Source organism: Podarcis bocagei (assembly GCF_964188305.1).
Source record: "Podarcis bocagei genome assembly, chromosome: W".
NCBI lineage: Eukaryota > Metazoa > Chordata > Lepidosauria > Squamata > Lacertidae > Podarcis > Podarcis bocagei.
Window position 1 is genome coordinate 66135858 of NC_138131.1, and position 26553 is coordinate 66162410.

Below are 26553 nucleotides of genomic sequence, written 5' to 3' on the forward strand. Positions count from 1 at the left end.
TTTAAAAAGACCCAGACTAGGAGTCCAGGGTACGCATGCCTAACCCTTATATGTCAATTTAATTGTTGTAATTCTCCACGCACGTACCTCAAGAGCTTTCCGGTAGAGGCGGACAGCCTCCTCGATATTCCCTTGTTCTCGCTTGATGTTCGCCAGGTTATTAAGAGAATCCGCGTGAGTCGGACATAAACGGAGAGCTGTATTGTAGCATTCCTCGGCTTCGGCAACCTTCGAAACACAAAACAGAGTTTTTACACGAATATTAGTATGTCTTTCACAGGAGCCCAAAAGGCTGCTCTGTGATGTGATGGCTGGATTGAGGTTTGATACGGCCCCTCAGCTCCTGACGGTAACTTGGTATTAGAGCGGTTCATAAAAAACTCTTTTTTTGAAAATGCCTGCTCCAAAGTTCTTCTCTTACCAACAGTAGAGATTATATAGCTATATCTGGAATGGCATGCATATCAGTTAATATCTTTTATATATATATGCCAGCTGTCCTTTGTCAACAACCAATTGTTGCTGTTTTTTATATTGAATATATGCTATATGGTAACTGTTGCACCTCATAGGTAACTCAAGCCTTCTGCACGTCACAAAAGATGTATTTTATCAAAGTCATTGTTGAACTGAAATACAATTAAGAAGTATATTAATAGTGAAATGCAATTAAGAAGAAGCATATTAACAGTAAAACCCCACAATTGTTGAGCCTTTTTTAAGGATTTGACCCCAGAGGTGCTGACCTTTTTTTAGGATTAAAGTTCTTGAGCTTTTTGGGGGGAAGTTTTGCCCTAGTAAATAAACCGCCACGAGGGCCGGATTAAATCGACCAGAGGGCCAGATTAGGCCCCTGAACTGGACTTTGGACATGCCTGGTCTAAAAGAACATTGGGAAAATTTAAATTCTTTGGCAGGATAGCAGGAAATATGACAAAACCAATGCATTTTGAGATCTAGGAGAGATGGGTGGAAGGCCCCCAAAGTGGACTTTGGACATGCTTGGTTTAGGGGAACATAAATACAAGAGCAGACTAATCCGATTCAAACTCTCTTTCCCGCACACTTACCGTCTTTTGCAAGATGTATTTAAGGAAGACAGTAAGGGAAATGGTTTTGGTCATACTAAATCAAAATTAAGAGACAGAGTTGCTAGATAGTAAAAGAAAATCATTGCCAAAAACGTATAAGAATGGCATACAAAGGATGAAGAAGTTAAGTCGGTTATGATTAAATGGGCTCAAGATTTTGGTCATAACATTGAATTAGATAAGTGGGAAAGATTATGGGCAAAAACAATTTATTGAATGTACAGCACTAATTAAAAATTTAATGAAGGTGACGTATAGGTGGTATTTGACGCCGACTAAACTTGCTAAAATATATATAACTCAAGATAAGGCACGCTAGAAATGCAAGGAGAAGGAAGGGAATTTCGTCCATAGGTGGTGGATGTGCACTAAAGTCAAAGTCTACTGGGATATGATTTACAAAGAATTGAAAAAGATCTTTAAATATACTGTTATTAAAAAAACCAGAGGCTAATTTTTGAAAGTGATTTACAAATGCTAAAGTAAATTGTTTTAAGTAGAGTAAGAAGGTAAATAGGGCGATATATGTTCAGGTAGGCAGCTGTGGTGGTCTAACGCAGTTGAAATATATAAAAAATATATAAATTGTCCAGTAGCACATTGCAGACCAACTCAGTTTGGTCTTGGTAGAAGCTTTTGTATCTGAAGAAGTGGACCTGCATACAAAAAATTATACCAAGAAGAAGCCAAGTTTAGCAAGCCCTGTTTAGGGAAGCTTTTAATGTTTGACGGACTATTGTATTTTAATATTTTGTCGCCAAGAGTGGCTGGGGAAACCCAGCCAGATAGGCGGGGTATAAATTTTATTATTATTATTATTATTATTATTATTATTATTATTATTATTATTATTATTATCATCATCAGGTGCTACTGGACAATTTTTAAAGGGTGATATAGAAATGCTAAGAGGATCGTGACTGCTTAAGAAAGCCAGGGAGTGGGAGCGGGGGAAGGGGGAGGGGAGTCGATGCTTGGTATGAGCAAAGTTGTATGTGACGATATGACAAAGGAAAAAATAAAAGAGGACTTCTTCTAGGTTCTGTACCCCAAATCCCCCCCCAAAGAGCCCAATTTCGAGGTCACCATCATCCGGAAGGCTTTTTTCAGCAAACCCTCTGACATACAGAAAGCAAAAGGGACCGGTTTCATTTTCTTTTTTTAATTTTTATTTTATTTATAACATAGTCCACAACAACTCATACATACAAACAGACCCACCACCATTGACTAATTATCAAAATTAAACTCCTATCCCCTTACACAAAGAAAACATAACATAAAAATAAAAGACTTTATTCTGTTAAATGGCCGCCTTATTTACCTCTTGTATACTATTTCTTTTGTATGGGATTATTACAATTTTTCCTAATTATGACTTAAACCACAAAGTCTCCTGTAGAAATTAATTGAAACAAGTCCAAGTGTATATTTTGGGGCACTGTTTGGTAAAGTATTCTCTGCATTTTCCCCATTCCTTTTGGAATTCTTGTCTGGGTTGTGCCCTAATTGTCTCTGTTAATCTGGCCAATTCAGCATGGGGTAAAAGCCTAAGAAAAAGCTAAACAACTTCAATCCTAAAAAAAGTTCAACAATTTAAACCCTAAGAAAAGAGCTCAACAACTTCAATCCTTAAAAAAAGTAAACAACTTTGGTCGGCCCTTATGGCCCTTCACTTCATCAAATCTGGCCCTCTTTGAAAAAAGTTTGGACACCACTGCCTAATAGGAAAGTTTCTGTATTTTTTTTTCACAGGCCCACCAGAAATGTATAAGTGTCCCTTCTTCTTTACTGCACCTCCAGCACAGTTTTTTTGTTTTATACATTTTAGCTATTTTGGCAGGTGTTAAGTACCATCTATAAAACATCTTTTATATAGATGTTCCCCCCACCCCAAGGCAAAAGGGACCAGTTTCTTACGCTGCCTTTCTCTTTCAGCGCGTTGGCCAGGTTGCAGTAGGCGTCAGGGAAGTGGGGCTGGAGCTCAATGGCCCTCTTGTAGGTATCGATTGCCAGATCGATCAGCCCCTGTTCGTAATACACACATGCCAGGTTGCCGTGGACAACAGCGTGGTTGGGACTCAGGCTCAGGGCCCGTAGGTAGGCTGCAACGGCTCTGAAATGAGATCAAGGACTGGTTCAGTTTCATTGTCACCAGGGTGGATAAAAATCTGTTTTTTAAAAAATAAAATGCTTTGGGAGGACGATTAAGAGGATCGAGGCGGGCCGGGACTGCTGATTCTTTTAGATTTGTTAGCGGCCTTCGACATGGTCGATCACAAACTTTTGGACCACCGCCTTGCCAACGTGGGGATTCAGGGCACAGTCAGACAATGGCTGTGCTCCTTTATCTCAAGTCGGGGACAGAGGGTGGCGCTAGGGAGGGAGTTGTCGCTGCGGCACTCCTTGTTGTGTGGAGTGCCGCAGGGCACAATCCTTTCCCAGATGCTTTTCAATATCTTTATGCACCCCCTTGCCCAGATTGTCCGGAGTTTAGGGCTGAGTTGTCGTCAATATGCTGATGACACCCAACTTTATCTGTCAATGGACTCGGCCCCAGACACACTGACCAGATGCTTGGAAGCCGTGGCTGGGTGGCTGCGTGGGAGCCAGTTGAAGTTAAATCCTTCGAAGACAGAGGTCCTCTGGCTGGGTCAGGACAACATGGGGTTGGGGGGCCAACTCCCATCTCTTGTGGGGGCGCAATTAGTGCCAGAGCCTTCTGTCAAGAGCTTGGGTGTAACCTTCGATGCCTCTCTTTCCATGGAGGCACAGGTTGCAGCCACAGCAAAGGTGGCATTTTTCCACCTCCGCCGTATTAAGGAATTGGTTCCTTACCTTTCTCGCCCTGATCTGGCCAGTGATCCATGCGATGGTCACCTCCAGGCTTGATTATTTTAACTCGCTCTATGCTTAGACTCACTCTGACACCCTATATGGGATTTGGTATATAAATTTTCCCGTGGCTTTTTTGCTGGCCCATGTAGCACCAGCATGGATAGCTGGCTTGGGTGAATAGCTGATGTTTCCTCCCTTTGTAGTCTTGATGAGGCTGCATTTTAAGCTGTATTTTAATTAACTGGGGTTTTTTTCTATTCTATTTTATTGTAATTTATATTTGGTGTTAGCCGCCCTGAGCCAGGCCCTGGCCAGTGAGAGCGGGGTAGAAATAAATAAATAATTCGGGGAAGAATTATTTGTTTTAAGTTTTTCATGTGTGCGAAAACTCAGTCCAAGTTTTTCTTGGGGAAAAAATGTTTCAGCACATCAGTTAAGCAACATGGATACATATGCTACCATTTTACTGTTTTAGTGAAATAAATTGCTTAAATTGTTATGAAGGAAATGTTTCTTTTCTCCTTCCAATCAAGTACAGCAGAAAAGTTGTTCAAATAAAAAGTGTTCACTTATTAAAACTCACCATCATTTCGTCACAATCGGGCTGTATATAGCAGAACCAAATCATTTTGATATAACTGTAGAAAAGACTCTGAAGTTAGGATTCCAAAAAGGAAACCTGCCTCCGATTGTCAATATTAAGAGGATGCCAGCAAGGCTGAACCTTGCGGTAAAAGGGGGATTTAAATCAAGTCTTATGGATTTGGGATTTAAATCAATTTGCTTTAAATAAAATCAACCCTCTAGGCAACAATGGGAGTTAGTTTGGGTATGGGTGCAACCACTAAACTGAGAATATAAGACGTAATGTGATTATACGCAAAACCAATAAAAAACATTTATATAAAAAAGAGAATATAAGCTCTATGCCTATTTGCTTACCTGTCAAATATACGCGCCTCCTTCAAGACGTTCCCCAGATTAATGTAAGCATCCAGGAAGTTGGGGTCCAGGGTCACCGCCTGAAAATATTTAAGATAATAGATTTTTGTTACTAATACAGTCATACCTCAGGTTGAAGTAGCTGCGGGTTAAGCATTTTCGGGTTGTGCTCCGTGGCGACCTAGAAGTAACAGAGCCCGTTACTTCCGGGTTCTGCAGCTTGCGCACGTGCAGACACTCAAAATGATGCCACACGCATCTACGGAAGCAGCAAATTGTGACCCGAGCATGTTCGCTTCAGGATGCGAACGGGGCCCCGGAACGGATCCCGTTCGCATCCAGAGGTACCACTGTATAACAGCATGGTTACTTTTAAATAAGTGGGTCAACTTTGACCTAGGCTGCCTCCTACCTACCTTCCTACCTTATCGATCTACCGACTTTATCTTATTATCTATCTACTTGCCTACCTATCTTATCTATCTATCTATCTATCTATCTATCTATCTATCTATCTATCTATCTATCTACCTACCTATCTATCAAATCTATCTACCTACCTACCATCTAATCCAGGTGTGGCCCAACTTGGCCCTCCAACCCCCATCATCCCTACCTAACAGGACCAGTGGTCAGGGACAATGTGAGTTGTAGTCCCAAAACAGCTGGAGGGCCAGGTTTGGCCATGCCTGAATCTACCTACTCAATCAATCAATCTAACTAATCTTATCTATCCATCTACCAACCTTTCTTATATATGTATCTATCTAATCTACCTACCTAATCTATCTAATCTAATCTAATCTAATCTAATCTAACTATCTATCATCTATCTAATCTATCTATGCAAGGAATATCAACTGTACGAGAAATGGTACCAACTAATGTACTAACAGGACACCGGAGGCCCATTGCAGCTGAAAAAATGCCTCCAGTTTTAATATAAAAAAGAATGGGAAACGTTTATTGCATATTGACAAAAGCAGTGCACACAGGTTAATACATTAGCAGGATTAATTTTTTTAAAAAAACCCACCTGTAATGGTTAAATTTAAAGTAGAATCATAGAATCATACAGCTGGAATAGACCACAAGGGCCATCGAGTCCAACCCCCTGCCAAGCAGGAAACACCATCAGAGCACTCCTGACATATGGTTGTCAAGCCTCTGCTTAAAGACCTCCAAAGTAGGAGACTCCACCACACTCCTTGGCAGCAAATTCCACTGTCAAACAGCTCTTACTGTCAGGAAGTTCTTCCTAATGTTTAGGTGGAATCTTCTTTCTTGTAGTTTGGATCCATTGCTCCGTGTCCGCTTCTCTGGAGCAGCAGAAAACAACCTTTCTCCCTCCTCTATGTGACATACTTTTCTATATTTGAACATGGCTATCATATCACCCCTTAACCTCCTCTTCTCCAGGCTAAACATGCCCAGCTCCCTTAGCCGTTCCTCATAAGGCATCGTTTCCAGGCCTTTGACCATTTTGGTTGCCCTCCTCTGGAGTAAGGACAGTCCCCGGATTTACAAATCAGTCCCCATACAAAATCCATTTAAGTTGAAAAGTATCCCCGGACTCATTGAAAAAAAATCTGATAACCTTAAATTAGTGATGATGATTTTATTGAAGAAGAAGAAGAGTTTGGATTTGATATCCCGCCTTTCACTCCCTTTAAGGAATCTCAAAGCGGCTAACATTCTCCTTTCCCTTCCTTCCCCACAACAAACACTCTGTGAGGTGAGTGGGGCTGAGAGACGTCAGAGAAGTGTGACTGGCCCAAGGTCACCCAGCAGCTGCATGTGGAGGAGTGGAGACGCGAACCCGGTTCCCCAGATTATGAGTCTACCGCTCTTAACCACTACACCACACTGGCTCTCCAGTGATGATAATGAATGATGATAATACAAAGGAACCAGGGGAGGCAAGTCAAATAATCCCATAATGTGGGATTAACATTGATTGTGTATACAGTTGTTTTTTAAAAAAATATTATTTAATTTAATGATTTGGTTTTTTGTGAAAACTAAAAAAATATTATACAGTGGTAGCTTGGGTTAAGTACTTAATTCGTTCCGGAGGTCTGTTCTTAACCTGAAATTGTTCTTTTTTTAAATAATAATAATAATTTTTATTAAATTTTCCTATTTACAAATTCGCCATCCCAAACAGTATTCACAAATTTCAACTTTTTGGACTTCCACAAGCTTTTCCACCAATCCATATTTTCTATTTTTATGCATTCTCTAAATTTATATTGCCATTTAATATTATCCTTTCAGTTCTATTTCTTTTTTACAATACATCTTTAACTTTCACAAAGCCTCTTTAAATCCCACTAGCGTTGTCTGTTCGTCACATATGCTTTTCCGATAATCTGTAAACTTTCCCGAGTCCTCGATGAACTTGTGATCCCATTGATATCTAATCTTCCCAGTCAGTTTATCCAGTTCTGCATAGTCCATAAGTTTCATTCTCCACTCTTCAAGGGTCGGTAGCTCCTCTTGTTTCCATTTTTGGGCCATTAATATTCTTGCCGCTGTTACTGCGTATTGGAAAAGTTTGTAATCCTTTCTATTTATCTCTCTTCCAGTTATTCCTAACAAAAAGGCTTCTGGTTTCCTTACAAATGTGTATTTAAGCATCTTCTTCAACTCATTATATATCATTTCCCAGAAACCCTTTACCTTCTTACATTCCCACCACATATGGAAAAAAGATCCTTCTTTTTCTTTACATTTCCAACACTTATTACATGTTTTGAACATTTTTGCTAACTTAACCGGTGTTATGTACCATCTATATACCATTTTCATAATATTTTCCTTTTTCCATTTTCATAATATTTTTCCCAGTCAGCCAATTGTATATTATAACCAAAGTCTCTGGCCCAATGTATCATAACCGACTTTACCTCCTCGTCCATCGTTTGCCAATCCAACAACATTTTATACATTTTTGACAATATCTTATAATCATTGTTTATCATCTCTATTTGAAATTTCGATTCTTTTTCCGTATATCCACTCTTTTAAATCCTTTTTAAACATTTCATTTACCTGAAAATAATGCAACCAATCAAACACATGTTCTTTTACTTGTTCATATGGCTTCATTTTCCATTTCCCCCCTTCTTTAATTATTAGCTCTCCGTAAGTGATCCAATTCCCTCTCATATTGATTTTCTTTACACTCATAACCTCTAATGGAGACAACCAGTGTGGAACTTTGGGTTCTAATATATTTTTACACCTATCCCATATTTCTATTATGGAGCTCCTGAAAATGTGATTCTCAAAACCCTTGTGACTTTTCTTCTTCTCCAACCACAAATACACGTGCCACCCAAATCTATTATCAAATCCTTCTAACTCTAACAGTTTATTGTTTTTTAATTTTATCCATTCCCTTAACCAGCAGAGACAAGACGCTTCATAATATAATTTCAAATCTGGCAGCGCAAAGCCTCCTCTTTCCTTTGCATCTGTCAATAACTTACATTGTATTCTTGGCTTTTTGCCCTGCCAGATATATCTTGAATTTGCCACTCTTTGAAAGTCGTTGTCCCCCTAATTATAGGAATCATTTGGAACAAAAATAACATCTTTGGAAGCACACTCATTTTGATCGTTGAGATTCTACCCCAAAAAGAAAGTTTCATCCTTCCCCAAACTTACAAAACTTTTTTGATTCTGTTCCACACCGGTATATAGTTGTTTTGAAATAAATCAATATTTCTTGGAGTTAACCATATTCCCAGATATTTTACCTTCTTCGCCACTTCAATCCCTGATTCTCGTTGCATTACTTCTATTGCACTTTGGTCCATATTCTTAATCATTACTTTGGTTTTTTTCTTATTTAATTGTGGGAGCCAGGAAGTCATGGAAAAGGCTTGTAGTGCCACCTGGTGCCTTGCTGACCTCGGTGACCAGCACTCTGAGCTTACAATGTATTAGAATGTATTGACCCTATAAGGAGTTAGGTTCCCCCCTCTGGGCACTGTAACCCTATATGGTTTGTGGGTGGGTTAAAGCTTGACCGGATGAGGTAACGTGAGACATTGGAATGCAGCCATGCGGCTGGAGAGAACAAAGGATAATAAAATCGGAGGAGAGAGAGGAAGGAGCTTTTTTGCCCTCCGTCCATGGAGACATTTGCCTTTGTGTGTGTTTTTTCTTTGCCTTGCACCCCAAAATGACGGCTGGTTTCCGTCAACTGGTTCCCACAAGTGGTGCCCTCTCTGAGGCAGAATAAAAGGATACGGCTGAGGTTTTTAAAAGGGAAAAAAGAAGCAACTGGAAGCAAACAGTCTGAGGCAGACTAAGAGGATTTTAAAAGAAACTGAGAGGATTTTTGATCCAAGCAGTGGTTATCATCGACTCACTACGTCCGGCAAGGATTGCAAAGCGCTCTACATCTTTAAAAAAGATCCCGGTGAGTTCGATCCCTTCTATTATATTGATTTTTGAAAAATGGGCAGCTCTTTGACTACTCCCCAACAGAAATTTTTAAAAGACTTAAAATTTCTCCTCTCCTCCAACAAACTGGAAGTTCCCGAGGGTGATTTGATACAGCTCATTCTGGCCATTGATGAACATTCTCCCTGGGACTTGGGTGTAATTGCAAATGGGACTTGGGAACTGAAACTTTGGGACAAGATTGGTGAACATTTTCATGAGCTCCCCAGCATCAGTACTCGGATTTTAAATGCATGGTGCAAGGTTCATTACGCTATGGGCTCTTTATCACCAAAAAATATCTCCCTGGCTGCATTGCCATCACAACCTCCAGCTTCTTTAATCCAGTCTGCTGTGTTAGAGTTTGTTCCAATCCTTGCCCTGCCAGCAGCTCCAGAACCCAAGCCTCCAGATTATAGTTCCTCACTAGAGGACCCAATCCTGCAAAAATATCGTGGTCTGGCTGGAAATGACCCTGCTCTTTCAGCAGCAGAACCAGCTACCCCCTTTCAACGTGCAGCCCTTGCCTGTTCCTTATCTCAGGATACCATGGCATTCCCTGTTATTGTGCCCCCTGCTGGTGCTCCAGCAGGAACTCAAGCCCAGCACCAACCTTTTGACTTTAAAATCTTGAAAGAGCTCCAATTGTCAGTCAGGACAAATGGACTGCAAGCACCATTCACACAGGCTCTTTTGGAAGCCACATTAGCCCAGCTGTTGGTTCCAGATGACATCAAGCTTTTGGCACGTACAGTTTTACCTCCATCAGCTGGTGTATTATTTGCTCATGAATGGGAAATCGCCTGTCATGGTTATGCTCCTGCCTTACTGCAACAAGCAAGAGGGAATAATCCTAATATTACCCTCGCAGATGTGATGGATGCTATGATGGGCCGTGGGCCCTTTGCTCAGGCTTCAGTACAAGCCACACTGCTGCAGATTTTATTGAGGGATACTGCTCTTGCTGCTCAACAAGCAATGAGAAAAATCCCAGAACCCACCAGTATTCAATCAAGGTGGGGTTCAATCAGGCAAGAGGCAAGAGAATCATATTCTTCCTTTATGGACAGGCTGATTACAGCAGTGAGTAGACAAATTGAAAATCCTGAAGCCAAACAAATAATTATCAAACAATTGGCCTTTGAATATGCCAAAGAGGATTGTAAGGTTGCGTTAAGACCGATAATACACAATCCTGCCACAGACACAGCAGCCATGCTTCGCATTTGTCAGTCTGGTGATACAGCCACCCACAAGATTCATCTGCTAGCAGCAGCGCTCAATGAAAACCAGCCTGTAGCCACCGATACAACGTTTCCAGCGTGGCGAACCAGGATCACCGATACCTCAGTGTGGGTAGAACGGTGGCCTCCACCAAAAGAAAAATCCGCAGCAATGGCACCATCCTGTTTCTGAACAGCTTATCTCTGAACAATTGACTTTCGGCCACATTGAACCATCTTCATCCCACTGGCTCCAGCAGACAAGGAACAGTTTGCTTTTACATTGCCAGTATATCACGATTCGCAACGTTATCAGTGGATTGTCCTCAAGGCATGCGGAACTCCCCTACACTTTGTCAACATTTTGTGGGTGAAGCATTGAAACCTTTCCACATGCGCCACCTAGAGGTGCTGCACACGAGCTGCACCTGGCCGTATTTGCTACATCGTTGCCAACAGGAATTTTATATGCTCAGGCGGAACAAGAAGAAGACTATCTGCATTATAGAATGGTTACATCTACCACATACCCCACCGAAGAACATTTATTCAGTAATTGAATCCACATCAGACATTGTTATCAAAGGACGTTCACGTGCAAATTGCTTTAGCTGATTTTATAGGTGTCATCATTTTTAACCCTCCAAAGGATGACCGTTTGACATTTCTGACACAGGTCACCTATGTTTGGCTACCCCCTTGTCTCTCACACCTCTCCCCTCTGCACTAACCCTCTTCATGGATAGAACAAGAAGTAGGGGGGTGGTGACATGGGAGGAGGGAGGAAAATGGAAATGTTTATATACCCCTCCACAGTCTTCTGCCCAGTGAGCTGAGCTAGCAGCTGTGATTCTTGCCTTTCAATCCTTTCCTACTCAACCTTTCAATCTTATTGTGGATACTCAGTATGTATATCGCCTTTTTGCTAGTTTACCAATATCTTATATAACTCCTTCCTTGGATTCTGACTTGTTTTCCTTGTTTCTTGGCCTGCAGGCCTTACTTCAGCACAGAGAGTTATCTTATTATGTTGCACATCTTCGCTCCCACACATCACACCCAGGGTATTTAGCAGAGGGCAATGCAAGAGCAGATGTGGCTCTGAGGGACATTTCTACCTTTTCTCTCTTTTCTGACCCTATACTAGGTCATAACACCTTTCACCTTCCTGCGAAAGCATTGGCAAAGCATTTTTCTATTCCTTTGGCCCAAGCAAGGGATATAGTTTCCCAATGTGCTTCTTGTTCTAAATCTCAGCTGGCCATTCCTTTTGATGCTGTCAATCCTAGGGGCACGTCTGCATTGGCGTGTTGGCAGATGGATGTCACACACACACCTGTGTTGGCTCCACTCTCCAAGGTTCACCTCACGGTGGACACCCACTCTGGATTCATATGGGCTACGCCCATGAGGGGGGAAACAGCTCGGCATGTCATTCAGCACACTATCCGCTGTTTCTCAGTCATGGGTAAACCTGCGCGTATCAAAACTGATAATGGTCCAGCATATATTTCTAAAACATTTTCGGAATTTTGTATGTTGTGGAATGTGAAATTAACTCATGGCATACCCTTTAACTCCACAGGTCAAGCTATAGTGGAAAGAGCACACCTGACGTTCAAAACACTATTGCTTAAACAGCTTGGCGGCCGAAGCATACCAACGGCAGATATCCCTTCGGCTGTTCACCAAGTTCTTTTTGTACTTAACCATCTTTTATATCCACATAATAGGACCCATACTCCCGCGGAATTGCATTTTAGGAAGGAGGAGGCACTCCCCCGCCCCTTGGTGGTGTACCGACGCTTGCCTGATCCCGCGTGGCATGGACCTGTTCCGCTGATCACGTGGGGACGAGGGTACGCGGCAGTGGACGTCGAGGACAAGCCTTTGTGGGTTCCAGCTCGATGCGTGCGGCCATGGCGAGTCCCTTCAACTACAGAAGTGCCTTCCTAACCATTTGCCTTGCCATCTTTTGCTGCATCATTATACAAGGATGAGAAGCAGACGACACAATCCAGTTGCAGCCACCATATTTCACCTTATCGGCTGGCAAGCAGCTGTCGCCTGAATCCTACTCTGGCTGGCAGTATCCACGGCTCAGCCACTCTCGAACTATAAGAACAGCATTGTTGAATAAGACTTTTAGGGGAGAAAATTATCATAAGATATGGAGGAATAATATTTTTGTACAAGATATGATTAAGTTTACCAGTTTATTGCATGCTTCTAAATGTTGGTTATGTATGCACATGCCGCCCTTTGCCAGTCATTCAGGCATAATGCTTCATGGCGTGCCTGTCAATGGATCTTTTCAATTTACTGATATTATATCCCCTAAGCAAACTTTTTGGCCTCCAGTACAATTGACCCTCCATGAGCCTGCCCCCATTTGTTTTCAAATTAAAGAGGGGAAAGAATCATGGGGCATATATCCAAACTGTCAATATACATTGAAATTCATGTTTAATAGCTCTTGTTCTCTTACAGGAACATACAGTGACCAATCTCAGTGCTTTAGAAGCGATAGCAGTGCATGGCTAAAAACTAGGAAAGAAACCTACCATGCAAATTGGAGTCTGAATTCTTCTATCCCTTTTTTTAAAAAAATTTTTTTATTGCGTTTCTTTCCATAGGTGAACAAAATTGTTTGAACAGCAACACACAAGAAACATTTTCTATATTTATATAAAGAAAAACAGAGAGAAAAGAAAAAGTCATTATAGAATTTTTTCGACATCTTTTTGGACCTCCTCACATCCTCTCGGCATTGCATTCATCATTCCAACCAGTTCAGCAATTTATTATCTTATTTCCCAACTTATTATACCTTTGTATTTATTATGTTTCCAATTTCAAAAATTTGTAATTTAATTTTAACACTCTTAATAAACATAATATTTTGTTTCTAGTTTGTCTCATTTTTTTCCATCAATACTTACTTTATCATTTACTTAAAATAAATTGCAGAAGCATAACGTTTCTTAATCGTGCACAATCTTAACACTCAAACAACTTATAATGTTTTTGCAAATAGTCCTTAAATTTTTTCCAGTCCTCCTCCATTGTTTCTTCGCTCAGATCTCGAATTCTGCCGGTCATTTCTGCCAACTCCATGTAGTCCATCAGCTGCGTCTGCCAGTCCTCCAGTGTGGGTAAATCTGGTGTCTTCCAGAACTTTGCGATAAGAATCCTAGCTGCTGTGGTTGCATACATAAACAAGGTTCTGTCCTTCTTTGGCACCTTCCGGTCCACCATGCCCAGAAGAAAGGCCTCTGGTTTCTTAGAAAAGGTATATCTGAATACCTTTTTCAGCTCATTATGTATCATTTCCCAAAAGGCCTTTACTTTCGGACAGGTCCACCAGAGGTGAAAGAATGTCCCTTCTGCCTCCTTACATTTCCAACACTTATTATCAGAAAGATGATATATTTTAGCCAACTTGACTGGGGTCATGTACCACCGGTATACCATTTTCATAATGTTCTCTTTCAAGGCACTACATGCCGTGAATTTCATACTGGTGTTCCATAACCTTTCCCAGTCCTCAGACATAATGTTGTGTCCTACATCCTGTGCCCATTTTATCATAGCAGATTTAACTGTCTCATCCTGTGTGTTCCATTTAAGCAGCAAGTCATACATCCTCGAAAGTACCTTAGTCTTTGGTTCTAGTAACTCCGTCTCCAGTTTCGATTTCTCCAACTGGAAACCCACTTTTTTGTCCATTTTAAATACCTCTTGAATTTGAGCATAATGTAACCAATCTCGCACTTTACCTTTTAATTTGTCCTGGCTTTGGAGCTTCCAATTATCTCCAACTCTTTCAATCAGTTCCCAATATTTTGGCCAGTAGGCCTCCATATTGGGCTTTTTTTTAGAAATCTTGGCTTCCACAGGTGATAACCACCTCGGGGTCTTACTTTCTAATAAGTCCTTGTACTTCATCCAGACGGCAAAAATTGATTTTCTGACAATATGGTTTTTAAACAATTTATGAACCTTCGCCTTGTCATACCACAAATATGCATGCCAACCATACACATTATCAAACCCTTCCAGATCTAGGACATCGGTGTTTTCCAACAGGAACCAATCCTTCAACCAGCAGAAGGCTGCAGCTTCATAGTACAACCTTAGGTCCGGCAGGGCAAACCCCCCTCTTTCTTTTGAGTCGGTTAGTATTTTAAATTTTATTCGGGGTTTTTTGCCCTGCCAGACAAACTTAGAAATATCCTTCTGCCATTTTCCAAAACATTCCATTCTGTCCACGACGTGAAGGGTTTGAAATAAGAATAACATTTTTGGCAAAACACACATCTTTATAGCTGCGATTCGGCCTGACAAGGTAAGTTTCAATCTTGACCAGATATCCAAGTCTTTTTTAATTTCCAACCAACATTTTTCATAATTATCTTTGAAAAGGTTTAAATTTTTAGTGGACAAGTATACCCCCAGGTATTTCACTTTTTTAACCACACTTAGCTCTGTCTCTTTCTGATACCCCTCTATCTCTGTAGGTGTCAGATTTTTGACCAAAACCTTAGTTTTTTGTTTGTTTAACTTAAATCCCGCCACCCGACCAAACTCCAAAATAAGTTCCAAAACTCTTTTTGTGCTAGATACTGGCTCCTGTACTGTCAAAACTAGGTCATCTGCAAAGGCTTTCAGTTTGTATTGTTTCGCTCCGACCTCTATACCTTGCACCAGCTGGTCCTCCCTAATCATATTCAGCAATACCTCCAGAACAGAAATAAATAGCAGAGGGGATAAAGGGCACCCCTGTCGTGTCCCTTTTTCAATTAGAAGTTCATCCGACACCACATTGTTCACTATCAACTTGGCTTTTTGCTCTGAATAAATTGCTTCTAGTCCATTTTCAAACCCCCGTCCCACTCCCATCCCCTTCAAGTTTTTCTTCATAAACATCCAAGAAATGTTGTCAAATGCTTTCTCCGCATCAATAAAGATTAAAGCAGCCCTTGTGTTTCTAATTCGCAACAGCTCCAATATATCAATAATATTCCTGGTGTTATCAGACATGTGTCTACCAGGGAGAAAGCCTGCTTGGTCCTTGTGAATTACTTCATTTAATACGTTTTCAAGTCTACTTGCTAAAATGTCTGCAAATATTTTGTAATCCACATTCAGGAGTGAGATGGGACGGTAGTTCTTAAGCTGAGTCTTTTCCTTCTCTGACTTGGGAATCAATGTGATGAATGCTTCTTTCCACGTTTCCGGTGCCCTTCTCCCCTCCATAATCTGGTTGCAAACCTCCAACAACGGTTGTATCAAACAATCCTTCAAAATCTTATAATATTTGGAGGTGAGACCATCTGGGCCTGGAGATTTGCCAAGTTGCATATTTTGGATGGCACCTTCAATTTCCTGTTGAGTTATTTTACTGTTGAGAATTGATCTTTTATCTTGACTTATTTTGGATAGTCCATTTGTCCTCAAGAATTGGTCTATTTCCGATTCTTTCTGAGGCCCCTGTGCATAAAGTTCCTTGAAGTATCTGTGGAAGCACTTTCTTATTTCTTCTGGTTTCTGAACTATTTTTCCTTGAATCTCCAGGTTTGTGACTGTGTTTAGCTTTTGTCTTTTTTTCAATTGCCAAGCTAACAACTTTCCACATTTATTTGCTGATTCAAACGATCTCTGCTTCATTTGTTTAATTTTCCACTCAATCTCTTGATTAATCAATTTCGAATATTGTGCTTGATGGAATTTGATCTCTCTTAGCACCTCTTTTGACTTTGGATTAGTTCTCAGCTTTTTCTCTCCTTCACTTATTTTCTCTAGAATTTTTTCCTTTTTTCCATTCCAAAATTTTTTCTTTATTGTATTCTGTTGTATCAGAAACCCTCTCATTACAGCTTTGCTTGCGTCCCAGATTATTCTTTTCTCCACCGTAGTGTTCAAATTTATTTCAAAGTAGTCCTTTAGCGTTTTTTGGGCCTTCTTAACGATCTCTTGATCTCTTAGCAAGGTGTCATTCATTCTCCATCTGAAGGATCCAGTTGGGAAAAGTCTCAATTCCATTTTTAAGGCATTATGGTCGGAGCAGGTTTTTGGGCAGATTTCCACTTTTCTCGTTTTCGGGGCCAGCCCTCTAGATATCCAAATTTGGTCGATTCGTGTCCATGACAAGTGGGCCTCAGAAAAGAAGGTTCCTTCTTTACCCAAGGGGTTCCTTGTCCTCCAAATGTCAATCAAGTCCATATTGTCTGTCATTTCAAAAAAGGTTTTAGGGAGTCTGCCGTCTGTTGTTAAATTTTGATTTTGGGATTTGTCCATATTTGTAGACACCACCCCATTCATATCTCCCATCACGATAATATTAGAATAGTCCAAATAGTCCATCATTGTCTCATGCAGCTTCTTATAAAATTCTGATTTTCCATCATTTGGCGCATAAACTCCTAATATCAAAATCTTTTCCCCTTGTGTTTGGATTTCAATTGCGAGAATTCTTCCATGATCATCTTTAAATAAGAATTTTGGTGATAGGTTCTCCTTTGCATAAATTACAACACCTCTTTTTTTGACTTTGTCTGATGAGATAAATTCTTGGCCAAGTCTTTTATTAATTAATACTTTCCTGTGGAGCCTAGTCACATGTGTTTCTTGAAGGCATATTACATCCAATTGTTCTTTTTTCAAAATATGGAATATCCTCCTTCTTTTTTCCGGAGAATTCCCGCCATTTATGTTCCAGCTAAGTAGCTGCAGAGACATCCTGTTCTATTTTAAACGTTCTTAAGATGGGGTGCCTTCCTTTTGCTCAGATCCCGAGGGTGCAGGCGTTGGCCCGCTTTCAGGCAATATTGGTGCTGGTACAGCTGGAAGCCAATCCACTCCTTTTTGGAGATCTTCTCCGTGGTCGTGAAGGAACTTTTGGTTATCTTCAGGTGTTCTAATTTTAACCTTCCTTTCTTTGTAGGTGAAGGATAGTCCTTGTGGAAACTCCCACCTATAGGGAATTGCGTTGTATCTCAGCAATTTTGCTAGTTCTGAATAGGTGGCTCTAAGATCCAACAGCTGTCTCGGGATATCTCTATAGATTTCCACCCTTTTGTCTTGTATTTCAATTGCTTTTTTGAAATGAAGACCTAGGATCTTATCCCTCTCTTCCTTTGATCTTAAAATTATCAAACAGTCTCTGGATCTATCTTTCTTTACCACTCTTCCCAGTCTATATGCCGAGACAATCTTAAAATCTGTGTCTTCCTTTAAACCCCAGAACTTCGAAAATTCTTGTGTTAAGTATCCAATCAAATCTCCTTGCTCTAGTTCCGGGATGCCTCTCAATTTGATGTTACTCTCGCGATTTTTCAGTTCCACCATTGACAGATAAACTTGTTGTTCACCCACCTGTTTGTGCAGGGGCTTAACTTCTCCTTTTATTTCTTCCACTTCTTTTTGTAGAGCTCCCACTTTCTGGATTGCTTCTCCAGCCAATTCCCGATTTTCCGCTGTTGCTCCTTGCAAATTCTCTATGGCTTGTGTGTGCTGGGAAACTTGATCAGTCAATTTTTGAATCGAGGAAGTTGCTTTATCTATCTTCAAAGACTGGTCGTCCACCTTCTGGTTTAAACTTGATAGTTGCTCCAATATTTGTTTAAGTAGTGTATCTGACCCACCTGCTGCCATATCTTCCTCAGTGGACTTCTCAGTTGTTTCCCCTTGTTCCCTTTGGGTCACCAGTACAGCTGGAACCGACGATCGGCGTCCTTGGGTCAGTGTTGTTTGTACAAATTGTGCTGGTTTTCTTTCCTTTTCTTTCTCCTTGGCCTCTTTAGATTCCTTAGCTTTAGATGCTCTTGTTCTCCCTGCACCACTCATTACACATCTGTCAGTGTTCAAGGTCAAATTGTCTATTGTTCCATGGGAAAGACAAATTCAATTATAAACAACCGGTAAACAAAAGTCAGTTCCCAGGATTTTATAATCCGAAAACCCTGTAGGGGGAGTGCCACCAAGTTTCAAAGACAAAGAAGGAAGTAGTCCGCCATTAAAGTTCCAATTTTTTTTTGACTCAGTAAGTTCAATATCCAACAGTCCCTTCAAAGATTCAAAATTCCCCAGAGCACCTTTTAAAGTTCAACAAAGTTTCACAGGGGGTGCTTGCAACAATATCACATCCAAACTTTCCTGCTCAAATGTATCAATTATACTCCAACAAAGTTTTTACAAAGTTTGCAACTGTTTCCGCAGTTTAGCACAGTCTCTCTCTCCGGCAGCCCGACGATCTGGCTCTTTAAAGATCACCCCAAAGGGAGGGGGAGGTAGGAGGAGACCCCCCGTTACTCGTTCTTATAATCAAAGTCCCTTTCCACCTTCAGTTCAGCAGAAAAAAGAGCAGATTTAATAGCACGAAAAAGTTAAAGCTTCCCAAAGTCCCGTTTCAAGCGCTTCCGCTTTTTAAAGCTTTGCTTTGATCTTGTCAGCAATGTCGGAAGACGGACTTCCCTTTTTTCGTCTCCCGCTTTCAGCCAAATTTACGAAATTCTTTGCCAAATTTTAGTCCCCTTTACTCACGGGTATGTTACTTGCAGTTTGGTGTTGATTTTAGGAAGAAGGATCAGCGCTCATCTGTAACAGCCGCGCGGCTTCACTTCCGCGGAAAGAGCGATGAACTCACAGCACCGCTACCCCTCCTTCACTCCGGGTCTCCTTACGGGGTCCCTTCTGTGTTTTCGGAGCAGCTTCTGGTGCCCGCCGAGTCCCACGGCCACGGGCTCACTCTACCCGTGGTTTATCTTGATGGGTCGTCGCTATGCCGCAGCGAACGACCCTTTTCCGCGGAGCCCCTCTTCAGAGCTCGAAGAGGACCGCCATTACAGTTTCGCGCCGCCCCCGGAGGGGAAAGAATCATGGGGCATATATCCAAACTGTCAATATACATTGAAATTCATGTTTAATAGCTCTTGTTCTCTTACAGGAACATACAGTGACCAATCTCAGTGCTTTAGAAGCGATAGCAGTGCATGGCTAAAAACTAGGAAAGAAACCTACCATGCAAATTGGAGTCTGAATTCTTCTATCCCTGGCTTAGCAAATGCCACAGATGAGCAATTTCATATCAGTTCCTTATTTACTGAAGCCTTTAATTGGTCCCAACAGAGTAGTAATATCAGCTATTTACTCCAAAGAGAGTTATGGTTGCTTTGTGGCGAAAAAGCATACAAAGCCATTCCTCGAAACCTCACAGGCACATGTACATTGGGTCTCGTGGTTCCGTTGTTGTATAAGGTTGATAAGTTACCATCTTCTCTTAGACTACGAAATCGTCGGGAGGTAAATTCACCCATAAATCAATATATCGGTACCCAGGTCTCTCGGGCCTTGCTGCCCTCGGTGGGTGCAGCAATGAACTATAGGGACCTCCATCGGCTAGCAAATTGGACTGAAGGATTATTCAATGATACCATAAAAGCTTTGAAGGAACTCAACCAGGAGGTGTCTGCAATGAGAGAAGTGGTTTTACAGAATCGTTATACTTTGAATGTGATTTTAGCTTCAAAAGGAGGAGTTTGTGCGCTTGTTCATTCTCACTGTTGCATGTTTATTCCTGATAATAATGTCAGCATATCTGCGACAATCGACCATATGGAAACCATGGTAGCCCACAATCCGTTTGCCCCCCCCTCCTTCCGTTGATCCATGGGCATGGTTATATTCTTGGCTTCCGGATGGAAGTTGGCTTCGACATTTATTGATTTTAGTGATCATTATAGTAGTTATTTGCATTATTTTGTGTTGCTGTATACAATGTATTCCTTCTTTAATTTCTGTATGTACTGCATGGTTCTCCAGTCCGCGGCCCGCTTCCGGTCTCACAAGAGTCGCCTATCGCGCTCGATATAACCGTATTGGTACTGACATATATGACTCTGATTAAATAAATAAAGAAAGAGGGCATGTGGGAGCCAGGAAGTCATGGAAAAGGCTTGTAGTGCCACCTGGTGCCTTGCTGACCTCGGTGACCAGCACTCTGAGCTTACAATGTATTAGAATGTATTGACCCTATAAGGAGTTAGGTTCTCCCCTCTGGGCACTGTAACCCTATATGGTTTGTGGGTGGGTTAAAGCTTGACCGGATGAGGTAACGTGAGACATTGGAATGCTGCCATGCGGCTGGAGAGAACAAAGGATAATAAAATCGGAGGAGAGAGAGGAAGGAGCTTTTTTGCCCTCCGTCCATGGAGACATTTGCCTTTGTGTGTGTTTTTTCTTTGCCTTGCACCCCAAAATGACGGCTGGTTTCCGTCAACTGGTTCCCACATTTAATATAAACCCGGCCACCTTGCCAAATTCCATCTCCACATTTAAACTCTTTAAAGGATCTTCTATCGTTATTACCAGGTCATCAGCAAAGGCTTTAACTTTATATTCGTTTTGACCTACTGTCACCCCTTTTATTAATTCATTTCGTCTAATTGCACTCAAGAGGACTTCCAGAACCATTATGAATAACAGTGGCGAGAGAGGACAACCCTGTCTTATACCCTTCCATATCTTCACTTCTTCTGTTATTACATTATTCACAATCAATTTAGCTCTTTGCTCTGTATAAATCGCCCTTATTCCATTATAGAAATCGTTCCCCACTTCCATAAATTCTAAATTTTTTAACACAAATTCCCATGATATACAGTGGTGCCTCGCAAGACGAATGCCTCGCAAGACGGAAAACCCGCTAGACGAAAGGGTTTTCCGTTTTGGAGGCGCTTCGCAAAACGAATTTCCCTATGGGCTTCCTTCGCAAGACGAAAGCCCATAGGGAAATCTCCGGGACAGCGGGGAAGCGCAGCACGTCTTCCCCACTGTCCTCGGACCTCCTCCGAAGGCTGGCGGTGGTGTGGAGACCTCCTCCCGCCGCCAGCCTTTGGAAGGCTGCTCTGAAGCCTGGCGGTGGGGTGGAGAAACCTCCTCCCGCCGCCAGGCTTCGGAAGGATGCTCCGAAGCCTGGCGGCGGGAGGAGGTCTCTCTGCCCCACCGCCAGCCTTCAGAAGGCTGCTCCGAAGCCTGGCGGCGGGAGAAGGTCTCTCCGCCCCACCGCCAGCCTTCAGAAGGCTGCTCCGAAGCCTGGCGGTGGGGCGGAGAGACCTCCTCCCGCCGCCAGGCTTCGGAAGGCTCTCCGAAGGCTGGCGGTGGGGCGGAGAGACCTTCTCCCCGCGCCAGCCTTCGGGTGGCTGTCCTGAAGACTTGCGGTGGGAGGAGGGTTTTCCTTCCCACCGCCAACATTCAGAATGCTGTTCTGAATGTTGGCGGTGGGGAGGAAAAACCCTCCTCCCACCGCAAGCCCCGGGAACAGAGGAGAAGCGCTGCGCCCCTTCCCCTCTGTTCCCGTATCTGTCCTGAAGGCTTGCGGTGGGGAGAAAAGCCCTTCTCCGCACCGCCAGCCTTGAAAGCGGTTTCCATAGGAACGCATTAATTGATTTTCAATGCATTCCTATGGGAAACGGTGCTTCGCAAGACGAAAAACTCGCAAGAAGAAAAAACTTGCGGAATGAATTAATTTCGTCTTGCCTTCTCCGCATCTACAAACATTAGTATAGCTTGTTTCTCATTCCTAGCAGACAGATATTACAAAACATTTATTATATTTCTCACATTATGTTTCATCTGCCTGCCTGGAAGAAACCCTGCTTGATCATCGTGAATAAATTCTCTCAATACCTTTTTTAATCTTTTTGCTAATATTCCAGCAAAAATCTTATAGTCTGTGTTTAACAATGAGATCGTGTGTTAAATCAGAATCTTGCTTGGGAATAAGTATGATGAAGGCTTCTTTCCAAGTTTCCAGAATATCTTTTTCCTTCAAAATATTATTCATAACTTCTTTCAGTGGTACCGTCAGGGTGTGCCTCAATTCTTTGTAATAACTGGCTGTAAATCCATCTGGTCCTGGAGCCTTTCCTTTTTTCAATTCTTTTATGACCTCTATTATTTCCTCATTCTCAATTGGGGCATTCAGTCTGTCTTTCTTTTCTGTCGGGATCTTTTGCACCTTTTTTTCTTTTAAATATCTTTCTATTCTCTTCAAATTGTTCTTTTCTCTGTTGCTGTACAAATGATTATAAAAGTCCAAGAATCCTTTTCTAATGCCTTTCGGGTTCTCAATCTCTTCTCCATCCACAATAATTTTGTTGATTATGTTTTGTTCCTTTCTTTTCTTAATTTGCCACGCGAGCCATTTACCTGACTTATTGGCATTGTCCATAAAATATTCCATCAACTTCTTTTGCGCCTCTTGTATGATTTTTTGATCACCCAATAGGTAATCGTTAATTCTCCATCTAAATGATCTTTCTTCATAACCTTTAATTTCCAATTTTATTGGACTGTGGTCTGAAATTACTCTTGGCTGAATTTCAATTTGCCGAATTCTTGGAGTTAGTTCATTCGAGACCCAAATTTGATCTATTCTTGACATTGACTGATTTGGTTCCGAATAAAATGTAAACTGTTTCTCCAGTGGATGTCTAAGTCTCCAAACATCAATTAGATTACAGTTTTTCGTCATTGAAAAGAAAGTCTTGGGTAGTTTTCCTTCTTTGCTAACCTGAAATTGTTCTTAACCTGAACTTTAGCTAATGGGGCCTCCTGCTACCATTGAGCCGCCAGAGCACGATTTCTGTTCTCATCCTGAAGCAAAGTTCTTAACCTGAAGCACGATTTCTGGGTTAGCGGAGTGTATAACCTGAAGTCTATGTAAAACGAGGTACCACTGTATATATTTAAAAATTGCATCCAATTTTGACAGTGTTATTACAAACCACTTCATTCAGCCCTGCAACATCTTGCGAAGCAGCGATATACTAATATGCATCTGTTATTATGTGACATTGGTCAAGGCTTTCTGGGAAATAATATATGATGAATTTAAAGAAAATGTTTGAAAATACATTTGTCAAAAAAGCCAGAAGCCTTCTCACTAGGTATAAGACTTCTTATGTCTGCAACGACGGCAGCAAGAATGCAACTAGCCCAATGGGGCTTAAATTGGATTGTTATGAATGAAAAAAATTAGTAAAAAAATATTTCAAAAGAGAATGCTACTTGCCCAATTAATGGGGCTTAGATCAGGTTATTCATGAAAGAAATGATAAAAAAATATTTAAAAGAAGAGAGAATGCTACTAGCCCAATTAATGTGGCTTATATTTGATTGTTATTAATAAAAAAATTAATAAAAAATAATTTAAAAAGAGAATGTCACTAGCCCAATTAATGGGGCTCATATGGGATTGTTATTAATGAAAAAATTAATGAAAAAATAATTTACAAAGAGAATGCCACTTGCCCAATTAATAGGGCTTAAATCAGATTGCTATGAATGAAAATAATAAATTCTTTAAAAGAAGAAGAGAGAACGCTACTAACCCAATTAATGGGGCTTCTAATGGATTGTGATTAATGAAAAATTAATAAAACATTATTTAACAGAAGAAGAGAGAACGCTACTAGCCCAATTAATGGGGCTTATATTGGATTGTTATCATTATCATTATTTTTCCAGGCCTTCCCATCTAGAGCCCAGAAACTCTGTAACAGTTACCTTCTCAAAGTGATGAATCGCCAGCCAGATTTCCCCTTGCGCATTGAACACACAGCCGAGGTTACTCCATGCCACAGCAAAGTTGGGTTGGGTCTCGATGGCTTTCAGGTAGCAGGCCTTGGGAGGGTCGAGAGGTAGGTAGGTACAGGGGGAAGGGGGTATTTGCACAAAAGAAAAGCAAGAGAAAAGTCCCAGTTAGCAGAGGCTTGACAACCATATGTCAGGAGTGCTCTGATGGTGTTTCCTGCTTGGCAGAGGGTTGGACTCGATGGCCCTTGTGGTCTATTCCAGCTGTATGATTCTATGATTCTACTTTAAATTTAACCATTACAGGTGGGGTTTTTTAAAAAAATTAATCCTGCTAATGTATTAACCTGTGTGCACTGCTTTTGTCAATATGCAATAAACGTTTCCCATTCTTTTTTATATTAAAACTGGAGGCATTTTTTCAGCTGCAATGGGCCTCCGGTGTCCTGTTAGTACCATTAGTTGGTACCATTTCTCGTACAGTTGATATTCCTTGCATAGATAGATTAGATCAGTGTTTCCCAACCGGTGTTCCGCGGCACACTAGTGTGCCGCGAGAGATTGCCTGGTGTGCCGTGGGAGGGAGGCGGGCGAGTCGGGCGGCGAGAGGCGGGGCGGCGGCGGCGAGGATCCGCGTCGAGCCGGGGGCGGCTCCGCGGTGGTGGTGCCGAGGTTTCTCTCTCCATTCTCCCCTCACACACACACATAGGAAATAACACAGGATCAGCTGACAGGACCCGGCCAATGGGGCGGCGGTGGGGCAGCGCGCGCAAAAGGGAGGAGCGCGAGACAGCGGACAAGGAGGTGGCCGGCATGTCCGGGCAGCAGCAGCAACAGCAGCAGCAACTCCCGGCGACTGCTCCTCAAGCCCCGGGCAACCCTACTCCCTCACCGGCCTCGGCCGCCCTCCTGCTCCACCGCCGCCGCCTCCCCCGCCGCCGCCGGCTACCTCGGCCCCGCCGCCGCTCCCTCCTCCGCCCGCTATCGCCGCCACCACCACAACAGCCGCCGCCGCCTCAGCTGGGCCCATGCCTGCCGGGAGCGGCGGCGGCAGCAGCAGCAGCAGCAGCGCCCCGGCGCCCTTCCCTCACGGCGGCGACCCGGCCCTGCAGTGGCGTAGCGTGGGGGGTGCAGGGGGGGCCGGCCGCACTGGGCGCAACATCTGCGGGGGGCGCACTCGCAGCTCTCTGCCCCTCCCGAGGTACTATTTCTGGGTTAGCGGAGTCTGTAACCTGAAGCGTATGTAACCCGAGGTACCACTGTACTTCCAAGTCAGCGTGCAAGGGATTGCAGGACCGGCGGACTTGGCGGTGGGGGTGGTTGCTGGAGCCTTGTCTGTCCTTTCAGCCCCGCACCCACCGCAGACCCCTTCCTATGCCACTGGTAGCTAGGCGAGGCGGGGGGCACTGGGCGCCACACCTCGGTGCCTGCAGCGTGCCTGAGCCATGCGTCTGCGGGCGAACTGCCCGCAAGCTCCGCTCTGGCCTCTGCCCACCGCCTCAGCCTCCCTACAGCTGAGGGGGAGGCTGCAGCGAGGCTCCACGCAGCGCGCCCTGCCATGGCTCGCCCCCATGGCACTCGCCCCTGGCTGCAGGACGCGCGCGCCGCCCCGGGCCCCTGAGCGGCTAGCTGCGCCGCTGCGCTGAGCGCAAGGAATACGTCCTCTCCGAGTTCGGCGTCCTCTTCGTGGGCAGCGCGAACCGCATCTCCAGCTTCGGGTGGAACTTTGGCCAGGTAGGGGGAAGCCTTTGGGCGGGGGGGGGGCTGGAGACCGGGGTGGGGAGGGGTTAGGAGAGACGCTACCGGCCCCGTCCAGAAATGCCCAGAGCAACTGGAGCTCAGCTACACGCACACATGCGCCCTCCAAATCCCGTTTCCCACCCCTTTCTCAAAAGAAGAGAGAAAAAATGGGTCCTGGGTGTGAAACCAAAGGACCTTTCCAGCTCCTCCTCAATTCCAGGTGTGGATGGCAATGCCTCGTGTCTCCTCCCCCGCGACCAGAGCACACTTCCTAGGCTGGTTGGACGGTCCCTGGGGGTCTTCGGGTTGCCACATTTTGAAGAGCAAAAAACAGGACACATTTGTCGACTTCTGCTTTTAGCTATGGATCAGTGGCCTAGCGTGGGGGGTGCAGGGGGGGCCGGCCACACTGGGCGCAACATCTGGGGGTTAGTGTTAGGGGGCACAAATCCACGGGTTAGGGGGCGCAAATTACTTGCATTGTCCCGGGTGCTGACAACCCACGCTACGCCACTGCGGCCCTGAACGAGCAGGAGAAGGAGCTCAAGTGACGCTGCGCGCTGACGTCACGGGGCTGTAATGGTGGTGTGCCTCGAGATTTTTTTCATCAAACAAGTGTGCCTTTGCCCAAAAAAGGTTGGGAAACACTGGATTAGATAGATGATAGA

General features: G+C 43.0%; 1 protein-coding gene and 1 long non-coding RNA gene across 2 annotated transcripts in view; both read right to left on the reverse strand.

Moving 5' to 3' along the window:
- Nucleotides 1–3240, reverse strand: part of LOC308578131 (uncharacterized protein) — a gene marked incomplete at both ends in the record, with an annotated part of 122626 nt that extends 119386 nt beyond the window's left edge. Inside the window, 3 exons of the mRNA XM_081178398.1 lie at nt 88–228; nt 3012–3177; nt 3227–3240. Of these exons, the coding sequence (XP_081034524.1) occupies nt 88–228; nt 3012–3177; nt 3227–3240 (321 nt within the window). The remainder of the gene's footprint in view (nt 1–87; nt 229–3011; nt 3178–3226) is intronic.
- The window catches only part of LOC308578258, a 668475-nt gene that overhangs the window by 364302 nt on the left and 277620 nt on the right, over nt 1–26553 (reverse strand). The window lies entirely within an intron of this gene.